The 12,672-nt window shown below is 47.5% G+C and overlaps 1 protein-coding gene across 1 annotated transcript in view; it reads right to left on the bottom strand.

The window, feature by feature from the left end:
• ALDH1L1 (aldehyde dehydrogenase 1 family member L1) overlaps positions 1 to 12,672 on the bottom strand; it is a 60,877-nt gene that overhangs the window by 10,093 nt on the left and 38,112 nt on the right. The window contains exons 16-20 of the mRNA XM_058288577.1: positions 11,920 to 12,007; positions 7,718 to 7,811; positions 5,573 to 5,672; positions 3,414 to 3,512; positions 357 to 522 (exon numbers count right to left, since the gene is read on the bottom strand). Coding sequence (XP_058144560.1) covers positions 357 to 522; positions 3,414 to 3,512; positions 5,573 to 5,672; positions 7,718 to 7,811; positions 11,920 to 12,007 — 547 coding nt within the window. The remainder of the gene's footprint in view (positions 1 to 356; positions 523 to 3,413; positions 3,513 to 5,572; positions 5,673 to 7,717; positions 7,812 to 11,919; positions 12,008 to 12,672) is intronic.

The raw sequence follows: 12,672 nt of genomic DNA on the forward strand, positions 1-12,672 counted from the left end.
CTAAAAGGAAGGTGAGCACACAACAAATAGACACAGCAAATGCAAACAATAAGGGGGTGGGGAGAAATAAATAAAATAAATCCTTGAATAAAAAAAAAAAACAATCCAAAAAACCCCCACACTGAATTAAGGTGTTCAGGTCAGGGGGCCTCAACTCACTATTCCCACACCCGGATTTGGCTGTGGACAGAACAGTCAAGGTCCATTCCCCCAACATTCCCAAATGGGGCCTGAGACATGGAAGCCTGACTGTGCAGGCCTTCAGGTATCTCCATGTAGAATTGGGCGAGAAACCAGAGGCCATTCTACCTGCTGGCCTCGGTTTACCCAAGTGGGCTCAGAGTGTTCTGACCAACCTGGCCGAGGGACTTGTTTCCCACCACAGACCAGCGTGGCTCCTTCCTTCACACCACGCTGGCAATATTCAATGAGCTTCTTCAGGTGGGCGTGGTGGTTCTGAGGTCCGTGGTTGGTGTCCCGGTCCAAAGGGTCTCCAATCTTCATCTTCTTCACCTCTTCTACCTTAGGAAAGTCCTCCCAGTCAGCACCCTGCTTGGATGTCTCAGTTTCCCACAGTGAATTGCCCGACCCACTCCCATGTCTGCATTTTTGGTGACTGACCGTCGACCCCTCAAAAAGGCCCACACTCCTTATTAGGTTATCCAGGGCTTTCCATATTCTGCTTCCCAACATACACTTTGGGCCTAACTCCAAAATATGCCCTATGTGCAAAGGTTTAAGAGTTTCCAGGGGAGACACGAGTCTGGCGTCAGACGGGCCAGGAGAAGAGAGTCAAGTGGAGGAGACAGGTAGGGGTGAAGGACAGCGGGGAGGGACCAGCAGATGGTGTGGGCTTGTCTCTAACATCAGCGCTGCATCCAGCTCCATGGACTATGGTTGCAGCCTAAGGAAGGTCAGAAGCTGAAGAAACTTTTTACCAAGGTACCTTGGATATGGGGTAGGGGGTCCAGCTGCAACACCCTGGAGACAAAGTAGGACAAACACAGAATGGCAATAATCAGCTGTGCCTTGAGTCCTCCCATCTCTGCCTGCTTCAAAACCCATCTTTAAAGACCCTCCTCCAGGAAGCCTTCTCCCTTGCCTTAGCCAATGCAAAAGTTAATCTAGGCTTTACTGCCTACCAGATAGACATGCTAACCTGGGTCTCCTCCAGGAATGTGACAGAAGGTGTTATCTAATGACTCTGGAGCCTGGGGCTATGGAGAGTCATTAGACAAACTGAACTTGAGTGAGGTTAGGACAGGAAATTCAGGTGAGAATAATCTCAGGCAGGCAGACAACAGCTTTTCTAGGCTCCAGGTCTAGCTATTCCTGTGTAGGTCCTTAGAATAGAGACAGGACTAGATCAGCCACACTGGCCAGTTCTCTAACTATTATAAAAATGGAAACATTTCTTTGCAGTTTCTCCCCTCAACACATAGAGTCTCTTTCCCTACTCCTTGAATCAGAAGCAATGTTTAGTAAGTTCTCAGCCTTTACTTCAGGAAGCCCTTCAATGTCTACTCTCACTCTGGCACAGCCCCCATGTGAACAAGCCCAAGAACAAGCTGGAGAATAAGAGATCACGTGAAACAAAGATGAGCCACCCACCTGAACCACCTGAAACTAACTAGTCCTAACTTGCCTGGGAACTAACTGCAGATGCATGAGCAAGATCAGATGAACCTGGATTACCCCCAACCCAAATTTTCAATCCACAGAATCATTAGCTAAATAAATGGCTGTTATTTCAAGCCACTAAATCTTGGGGTAGTTTGTTACACAGCAAAAGCTAACTGTTACAATCTCTTCAAGAAAGTCATTTCCTTTCCTCACTGCTTTTCATGTTTTTACCCATTATTTAAGATCTAGTAGGAAATCTTCTTCACCCCACCCCTGACCTCAGCACACATGCTCTCTCTTTTCCTGGCCTCCAAAATACAATTTGTCTATAAATGTAAAGGTTGTTGATTGTCCTTCCAGCCCTCCTTCTCATATCTGTTTGGGATTCGATTCTGCTTTCCAGTACATAGGGTGGGCTCTTGACTGAAGGTAAGCCAATCATGGCTCCTCAATCCCTGTTACTACTGACTGGACCAGAGATGGGGCAAGGACCCAAGCTATACCAGCGAGCATCCTTCCCCACAACTTTTTCTAACAGAGTTGGTGGCAAAAGAATTTTTCCCTCTCTGGTTCTCTGTTGGAAGAATGTAAATCTCGATCTGCCAGCCCTCAAACCTTCTACCAAGCTCTGGGGCTGAAAAGAGAAAATGAAAACAACTAAGACAGACAATAAAGATATTCCCAAGGGCATTACTTTATTGAGGCCAGCCTCAACAGGGATTTGGTGAAATGAGTCAATAAATCCAGTGGAACATGCTGTTTAGTGGCCCGCAGATCCCCCACCCCCTAGCTTCAGTAAGAATTGACTGCTAACAGCTCATAGGTTCCTCCTTCTCAGCTGATGTGAACTGCCCTCTTCCAGCATGTGGAAAGCCAGCAGCCATTAATTAACTGATACAGGGGCTCAAAAGACTGGCCCCCTTGCCTCAGGATGTCCAGCACTCCCCATCGACTTTTCCTGAGATGATATCTTGGTCCCAAGGCTTCCTCTGTCCCATCCTGGTTCCCCTCACACCTTAAAGGTTTCATCTTTTATATTCTGTGGGCACCTGCATTTTCACCTCAGGCTCTACTTTTAGGGACCTTTTATGGACAAAATATAGCCCCCAAAGAAATGTGGAATTTCTACTACCCAATACCTCAGAATGTGAATTTACTTGGAAATAGGGTCTTTGGCAGGTGGAAGTAGTTAAAATGAGGTCATATTGGAGAAGGATGGACCCTTAATCCAGTATGACTGGGTATCTTATAAGAAGAGGAAATTTGGACACAGAGGAGAGAATTGTGCACAGGGGTAGAGAAAGCCATGGAAAGCCTTGTGCACAGGGGTAGAGAAAGCCATGGATTGCCAGCCACAGCCAGAAGCCAGGAGAACAGGGAACAGAGTCTTCCCTACAGACTTGAGAGGAGGCACAGCCCTGCTAACACCTTGATTTCAGACTTCCAGCCTCCAGAACAGTGAAAGAATAAATCCCTATTGCTTAAGCCATCAGGTTTGCATGCTTTGTTATAGAAGCCTTCAGAGACTAAGACAGAGTCTGACCCAAAACCTTCCTGCTTGGGTTATATTAATGTGAGTCATGTTGCTGTTTCTTGCTGAATAATAAAAATTAGTGACGGTTCAGTACCGCTTCTCCTAGAGGTCCCCTGGCCAAGATGAACCCTCTGAGGTGGAGCCCAGCTCCACCTGACCCACCCCATCCCACCTCCCACCTTCAGCCCCTGTCTCCTCCGCTCCGGGCTACTGTCCAGCTGAAGCAGCAGCTCCAAGACCCTAGGGCAGGACTTACCACCTTCTGCACAAAGAGGTCGTGGATCGAGGCCTCTACGAAGAGTCGGCCTGCTGCAATGCAGTTCTCTCCTTTGTTGAAGAAAACGGAGCTCATCCCCTTTGGAGAATGGACAAGAATACTGGATCCCAACCCTGGCTCACCACCAGGACTCAGTTACCCCCTTTCTGAAGGGAAGGAGAGGTTCGGCAAAGGAACCGACCTCCTAACACAAGCCCGGCCCTTGTGGGTGCTGGACGTGCACACTCCGTTCAATCCTCAGTCTCCCTCGCAAGGAAGCAAGAAGGGGCAGTGTGCACAAGTGAGGAAGCTGCGGCTTGAGATCACATAGCAAGGTGGACAGTAGGACTGAGCCCTGACCAACCCCGCCACCCATGGGAGGACGAGGCCACTGTCCACATTGTAGAGAATCGAGACCATTAGAAAACCTGGAGATCCCAAGCTGCAAAAGCTGCTCACTCTGCATATTGGGTGGACTCCCGGGCAGCCTGGGGGGGCACTGGCCCTCTTTAGAGCCCACACTCTTTGGAAGAGAGCCTGAGAGGTGCAAGGCATTGTCCGCTAGCCTGGGGAAGGCAGCCAGGTGACCGGGCAGATAGATGGGGTGGAGGCAGGTAGTAAGATCCCCATCTTGGGAGGTATGGGAGGTGCCACAGAGACCCAAGTTCTATTTCTCATGACCTCAGAGGCCCCAAGGGATCCAGCTTTTCCAAACCTGGGGAGACCTATGTGGGAGGTAAGGACAGGGGAGGAAAGAGAGCCAGGCTACTCTGGGTCAAATGTGGCCCTCCTGGAAGCTGGGACCGTGCAGCCTCCTCAACACAACCCAGTCTATGGCTCTGGGCAATGGGGAGCACCATTCGGTGCCATCTGGTGCCAAGATCCTGGTACTGGCAGACTTGCTGGGTGACCTTGAGCATGTTCCTTACCTTCCTTGGTTTCCCCCTCCCACAAGGCTGCACTCCCTTTCACGTCCACGTGGAGTGTCGTACTGTCCTCTAAGGTGTGACTTAGGTAGGGTGGGGTGCATATTTGGACACCTGGGTGAATGAGGCCTTTTGGTTTGCTCCAACAGGAATGGAGAGGGGTACTGCTGGGGATTGAATCATGTTCCCCAGAAGAAATGTTCAAGTTTTCATCTGCGTTCCTGTGGATGTGAACCTGTTTATAAAGAGGACCTTTAAGATACTATTATTAATTAAGGTATGTACTCATTTGTGAATAGAAGCCTTGAAGATCCTGCTTAGATGGGGCCAAACTGAATCAGGGTGGGCCTTAACACACATGGCTGCAGCCCTTGAAAGGAGAGGGAATAGAGACAACTGAGCAGGAGAAGCCAGAGGAGAAGCCATGTGATGGAGACAGAGAGGCAAGCCAAGGAGCCCCAAGGATGCTACAGGCTCCAGGAAAAGGCATGGCCTGTCGAGACCCTGATGTTGGATGTCTGGCCTCCAAAACCATGAGCCAATAAATTCCCATTGTCTAAGCCAGCCTACTGGATGGTGTTTGTCTAAGAAGTTGAAGGCACACAGAGAAGCAAGGCAATAATAATGATAAGAATGATGGCAAACACTCATCTGACATTTGCCATGGGTGGGCCACTGTCCTAAGCACTTCAGACATATTAATTCATTGAATCTTCCTAACAATCCTGAGGAGCAGGGGTTATTATGGTCCCATTGCACAGGTAAGAACACTGAGGTCCAGAAAGGTTCAGTAATGTGTCGAAAGCTGCCCAGATGGCAAGTGGTAGAACTGGGAATGTGTGGAGATGGCACAAAGCAGTCCACATAGGTGGGCAGACATGGCCACCAGTTGACAGGGGCCACTGGCAGAGGAGCTATGCCCATATGCTCCTAGTTTGCTTTTCCATTGGCTGGAAAATGTTACAATGCTTATTTTCAGAACAGAGAACCATGGCTCATGGCTCCCAATTGATGTAGCTGATTTTAGTCATTCTTAACAGTTACAAAACTTCTTGGGAATTAGTTTTTGGAAGGTTCCATGTCATTGGGGTGACTCCATGGGCTCCTCTACATTCAAGGTCTGGGCTTGACTATGCAGGGAGAGAAAGGTATCCCTGCTCTCCCATTCTCCTAATCATCACCTCCATGCTGCCTCCACAGTTGTCCCCATCTTCCCCCGGGCTGGGGTCTCACCATTTGCACAGCCTTATTCAGGTCACAGTCTGCGAAGATGAGGAGGGGTGACTTCCCGCCCAGCTCCAGGGAGACCTTCTTCACATTGCTTATAGCACAGCTGAAAGGAAGAGAGGGCTTGCTGGGTATGGTGCCTGGGAGCCCAGAAACTCAGGAAGTTTCCCAGGTGGAACGATCCCAGGGCAGGTCCAAAAGATGCTGAGCCTTCTCTGTAGCTGAAAGACTGTGCCATTGCCCCCACCTCCACCACCTTGTGAACCTCACCTTCCACCCCTCTTCTCCACCTTGCTCACTCTGCTCCATCACACTGCTTCCTCCTGATTCCTCAACACCCCAGACACTCTTCCACCTCAGGACCTTTGCTCCTACAGCCTCCCCATCCCCACTGCCATTTTTGGATGGCTCTTCCTTCAGGTATGGACCCGTAGAACTCAATTCCTTACTTCCTTTAGGTCTCTGCCCCAATGTAACCTTCCCAGGGTACTTTCTCTCATGGCCCTATATGTCATTTCAGTCTCCTGCTGGCACCCACATCATACTTTGTTTTTCTCCACTATATATTTTTGAAACTGCCACTTACCAACCTCCTTGAAATGGCCACTTAGTAACCCACTTATCAGAGGATGCCTTCCCTTACTGGTATGTAAAAGTTTCTAGAAGTTCTACTTCCCTTTCATTCAAATGCCCACCTCCTCGTGTATATTCATGGAAGTCTTGCTGCCTCTTGAGATATACTGTTTCTTCTCCCCCTTGCAGCACCTGCTAACTCTGGCTCTGATTGTTTCTAGTCACTGAGTATGCTAGACCTCCATTTTATGACCATTAACCTTGCAACTGAGCATGTTCTGGTTAATTCCACCTTTCCCAAACTGGATTGTCCCACATCATCTCACCCCATCCTTAGCCACTCCCTTAAGCCCTCCTCTCCAGATGGTACAAATCCCCAGTGCTCCAGTTTTGTTCAGGGAGGCTGATCTGAGGCATGCTTCTGGTCTCCTTGCTGGTCGACTAAGCAATAAATGCTTTTTTCCTCAAAATTCTGGTGACTCAGTATTGACTTCTGTGTAAATGAAGTTAAATGAGCCCATTCAAGAGAGGGGAGGTGGCCCAGGCTGTACTCAGACATATGTAGGGCTGTGGAGGTGAGGGACAAGAGAAGCCTGTGGGGTGTGGGGTCAGGGTCTCCAGAATGGCCCAGGGAGAACGCTGTTCTGCAATGGAAGCTGCAAATAGGAGGCATTCTTTGAACACAACAAGTCTTTCTCCCAATGGAATTGTCATTTAGTAGCTGGATTGCCCTGAGAGGTCACGTGTGTGTCTCCCTTGAGCCAGAGACAGAAATGGTAGTCATGTGTCTTTAGAGGAAAACTTCAGAGTTCATCCAGGTCAGTGTCCTCAGCCAATCTGTGTGTCAGCATAACTTCCCACTTGTCTCTATTTGCACCATCCCAAAAGTGCAGGTGCCTGAAATCCACCTCCAGAAATTCAACTTCCACAGGCCTGAAGCTCAGGCATCAGGACTTCATTCAAAGTGGCCCAGGTCATTTTCTTCATACAATCCTGGTTTAGAGGCACTGTACTTGTGATCTGGCCCCAAACTACCTCTCTAAGCTCACCAGTGACTCCCTTCTCCTTGGCCTGCTATGCATTCTAGAACCACTGAACCATTGAACCGATAGGGGCAACTGAGTCCTAAAGACCCAGGTGATATCATAAGTTTGTGGTGGAACTAGGGATATAACCCCATTTGGTTTGAGGCCATAGTCCAAGGAATAATAGATGAGAAGATGTTCTAGGTCAGGGCTGCCCAGTAGAAATATAATGAAAACAAAAAACCCTAGCCACAAATTTAATGTTAATTTTAAGTGCCACATTTTTTAAAATCCTAAAAAGAATCAGGTAAAATTAGTTTTAATAATCTACCTTACTTTACTCAATATATAAAAAATTATATCATATCAACATGTAATCAATATAAAAAAATCTACATTTTAACACAATCTCCAGGTGATTTCTGCACACATTAAATTCTAAGAAGCACAGCTTAGATCATACAATGGCACTGTTAACTTCTAGATACTGTAACCAGAGGCCAAAGGTTGTATGGCAAGTGCTGGCCTCTCTCCAACTTCCCCACTCACTTACCTTTTCATGATGTGCTTTCCCACATCTGTAGAGCCAGTGAACCCAATTTTCCTCACATCAGGATGGTCTGAGAGTCTCTGCCCAACCACAGAGCCTATGGAGTGGGGTTGGGTGGCAGAGTCAGGTGGCTCTTAGGGGTGCTGGGAAGGAACACACATGCCTACTCACCAGGACCCCCACCCACTCATACCCAGAGAGCCAGAGCTCTGTGCAGGGAAGTTCACTGAATCTTGCTCCCCACATGGATTTCCACCCATCAGTGTATACTCCAAAGGCAAGGGCACCCAGCCCCTCAACTCTTTTAGGGTCTCCAGCAGAGACCCAAGGGATGCCTGGCCTGACCCATAGGGGACTTGGTGCCCTGAGTATCAGACTCCAAAATGCCTGCCTCTCAGGGTGAAACCTGGCTGGGAGAGCAGCTGGGCTGTGGAAAGCCTTAGTACGTGCTGTTCCACCTGCTCAGAAGGCTTTCCCTCCTAGCTCCATCCCATGTTCGAAGGTCTCACCACTCCATGCCATGCTTTGCACATACCAACCCTCACTACCTGCTCATTTCTGTCCATCCCACAGTTTCAATGCAACTCCAGGATGGGCTTTCCTGACATTGCCTTCCCCCAGGCCCAACATCTCTGGTTTAATGTTTTGGAGTAATCTTTCCTTCCTTGAAAGTCTTTCCTAATTTGGCTTCTGACTCTGTATGCTACTAGTTTTCCAGCTACTTCTCTGACTGCGTGTTTTCCTTTTCTTTTACTCACTGCTCTCCCCTTACCGAACCTTAAAATACTCAAGTACTTCTGTGCCCTCTTCTCAGTTCACACTGTCTCCTCAACTGATTTTACCCAGGCCTGTGTCCTTAAACACTACCTTTAAAAAAATTTTTTCTTATTTATTTTTAAAAGATGCTTAGATTACATAAAATGTTACATAAAAAATATAAGGGGTTCCCATATACCCCACTCCCACACCTCCCACCCTTTCCCACATTAACAACTTCTTTCATTAGTGTGGTATATTCATTGCAATTGATGAACACATTTTGGAGCATTGCCACTAAGCATTACAGTTTACATTGTAGTTTACACTCTCTCCCATTCAATTCTGTAGGTTATGGCAGGATATATAATGGCCTGTATCTGTCATTGCAATGTCATTCAGGTTTATTTCAAGTCCTGAAAATGCCCCCATATTATACTTCTTTGTCCCTCTCCCTGATTTCAGCACGTCCAGTGGCCACTGTCTCCACATCAATGATATAATTTCTTCCATTGCTGGAATCACAATAAATCTTTCAAAATACCATCTTCATGCACATCGTCCTCTAAGCCTGCATCTCTGGTCAAGCTCCTATCATGCCTCTAGCCATTGTCATCTCTATTTGGACACTGTATGACCTCTCAAATTCAGCAATTTTGAAACTCGACTCTTAATCTTTCTCCCAGACCTGCTCCTCCTCTGGTAGACTCATCCTGACAGCCAGTTCAGGGCAGGAACCTCAGAGTCATTTCTGACACCTCCCTTGCAACATTCCATTCATCAGCCACCCCTGGTGCTCCTACATCTATCCATCCCCATCCATCTCCACTGCCTCCATGCAATCAAGCTTTTAACACTTAAAGACGTGCCCAGGCCCTGCCTAGGAAGGCTCTGGTTTGGTAGGTGTGGAGTGGGATCCTTGTACTCTGTCTCTCTCTCTATTTAAAGTTCTACAAGTGCTTCTGATACTAACTCCATTTCACCACGTCCTGTTAAAAATCTCTGTGCTAGGTCATTTCAAGAAAATATTTACCGGGAAACGGACTTTGGCCCAGTGGTTAGGGCGTCCGCCTACCACATGGGAGGTCCACGGTTCAAACCCCGGGCCTCCTCGACCCGTGTGGAGCTGGCCATGCGCAGTGCTGATGCGCGCAAGGAGTGCCGCGCCACGCAAGGGTGTCCCCCGCGTGGAGAAGCCCCACGCGCAAGGAGTGCGCCCGTGAGGAAAGCCGCCCAGCATGAAAAGAAAGTGCAGCCTGCCCAGGAATGGCGCCGCCCACACTTCCCGTGCTGCTGACGACAACAGAAGCGGACAAAGAAACAAGACGCAGCAAAGAGACACCAAGAACAGACAACCAGGGGAGGGGGGGGGAGATTAAATAAATAAATAAATCTTTAAAAAAAAAAGAAAGAAAGAAAATATTTACCAAAAGGCATTATAGCAGATTTGAAATCTCCATTTTAGAGAGCAGAATTTTTACAGGCCATATTCTCTGACCGTGACATAATAAAACTAGAAACAAGAACAAAATTTTAGACACACATGCTAAAAACAAAAACAAAACCAAACACTTGGAAATTAAGAAAAAATGTCTTAATGGGTCAGAGAGTACATCAAAACCACAACGACATGTTCTTTAGAAATAATTTTTAAAAATATATGTATAATATATATACAATATATTAGAAAGGTATGAGGTCGGCCCATGTGCATTTACAAGGTCAGTGTGAGGCTCCCACAGACCCGTTCCACAGGGAAACAGCTATAAATGGTTGGTATAAAGACATGCAGCAAATGAATAAACATTGACTGGAGAAAATCTACTAAATCTTGACATGCACAGTGAGAATCTGTGGCACTTGAGTCATGGCCCTCCCTGGGTTGGTGGAAGCTAGGCAGGTGTGGCCGTGATGACATACCTCCCTCTTCTCTTAAATACCAAGGGATATGGTCTCTCCCCAGGAGGGGCAGATCACTAGGATTTCTCATCTCCTCCAACTCTGAGTTGCAGAGGCTGAATTCTTGGGGAACATGGCTGAACTGCTGGGACTCCCTTCATGCACTCAACCCTCATTCGTACTTTCCTCCTGGAGTGCCAGGCTAAGAACACTGGGGCCGCATCGGCCCAGCCCAGCTCACTCATAGGGCTCAGCACCTGGAAAAGTGGCCCAGATATTTTGCCTAGGGGAGAGTTCCAAAGTTCCCAGCAAAGGAACTGACTTTATTTGAAACAGTGGTGTTGGTGGGAGGGAAGTTCAAGTCTAAGGGTGCTCTGAAAAAAAGGAGAGTTGGGGGGTAAGCAATTAAAAAGCCTGGTAGATGAGAACAATAAGCTAAACCGTAGGCCAGAGAGAATCAGGGAAGAGAACTTCCGAGGTCAGGACAAGCCTCAAAGACTGACATCAAAAACGACCTTCGCCCAGATTTAATTAGATTAGACCATGGAGTAATTTATGTCTCCAGGGTACTGTCATAAAAAACAGAACAATCAGCTGGCAGTGAGTGGTGCTGAGCAGCTGAGTGTCCCACCAAAGGAAGCAGACAGTTTAGCAGAGAGACCCAGGGAAAGAGGCAGCTATAGAGAGCCTGGAAAATCCAATGTCACACCAGACATTGTATGACCAAAGCAGAAGCTCTATACTGCAGGGGAAATAGAACTCACTGAAATAATCTAGCAATTCATTAAACAAGTAAGTAAGCAAATAATAGCAAAAACAAGCCCTGAAGATGGAGGAAGGGAATCAGTAACCAGAAATGCTATATTACCTAAAATATCCAATTTTTAATAATAATATATATATGATGCAAAGAAACAGGAAAGTGTAAGTTAGAAAAAGAGCAGGCAACATAACTGTTAGAGTGCTCAGATACTGGATTTAACAAAGATTTCAAAGCAGTCTTGATAAATATGTTCAAACAATTAAAAGAAGACATGCTTATAAAAGGAAGCTATGGCAGCATGTCTCATGAAACATAAAATCAATGAAGAGATATAAATTATTTTTTTAAAAGGAACAATTAGAAAATCTGGAATTAACAAGTGAAACAATGACAATGAAAAAAATCACCTGAAGGGATCAAAAGTAGGTTTGAATTGGCAGCAGAAAGAATCAGTAAACTTGATGACCTCCCCAAATGCTCTAAGCCTAGAATATTCTCTCATAAATTCTAATAAATTCTCTCAACTGTCATTCCCAATGTATGTCATTCATTCCAGAGCACACACATATATTTAAAGAAAGGGAATCATTTGGGGAGGGCATTTGAAGGCTAAAAACTTTCCAGGTATAGGAGATTTCTCCCACCCCAGGAGAGGGCCTCCCTGCCCACCAGCTCCGCCCCTTGAGGGCACATTGTAGAGCAGGGTCTGTTCCGACCACTGTGCCTTGGGTGATCTGGAGGCCGGGGTCTCCCACCTGCCCCCACCCACCCATCCCACAGCCTTTACCAGCTCCCGGGAGGATGTTGATCACACCCTTGGGAATTCCAGCCTTCACTGAGAGCTCTGCAAACTTCAGGGCTGTGAGTGGGGTCACCTGAGGAAAAGAAAAGGAGAAGGAGATTGGGTAAGCAGGGATTTGGGAGTGGGGCTCAGTCTTCCCTCTCTTCCCAGCCTGTCCCAGCAGCCTCAGTAGCAGGTGAGGAGCAGCTGTGGGTTGCAGCACCAAAAAGACTCCCCAGGAGAAGCCATGCCCATGCCGCACCATAGAGGGCACTTCCAAGTTGGCCTCCAGTGGGGACCTGGAATGCAGTGTGAGCTGATGTCTTTAGAGCTTCTTTCTCCTCAGAGGACTCCAGCCCCTTGGCAGGCCTTGACCCCGTTCCTCACAGAATTCATTTCTCCTTCATTTCTGTATACCAAGCCCTTAAGGAGTGCAGAGTCCAAATGGACTATCTAGCGGGCCTTGTCCCCAGAAGGCTGCCAGCTGCAGTCCTACACAGGGGAACCTCTCCCTCCCCTCTCAGAAAAGCCAGCCTTCTCCTGAGAGCTGCCTGAGCTCGAGTGGGAGAGGAGCCTTCTACTGAGGTGGGTGCAGCCTTAGCTGGAGTTCTGAGGCCATGCCTAGCTTTCCGTCTGTCCGTGTGTAACTCTTATTACTACTGCACTCCCGGAAATCAAAGCAAAAGAGGGTCATGCCCCTACCACAAGAACCACCCAACAATCTTTCTTCTGTTGCCTTCCTTATGCCCAGTGAAATTT

This window comes from Dasypus novemcinctus, chromosome 26 (assembly GCF_030445035.2).
Source record: "Dasypus novemcinctus isolate mDasNov1 chromosome 26, mDasNov1.1.hap2, whole genome shotgun sequence".
Classification (NCBI taxonomy): domain Eukaryota; kingdom Metazoa; phylum Chordata; class Mammalia; order Cingulata; family Dasypodidae; genus Dasypus; species Dasypus novemcinctus.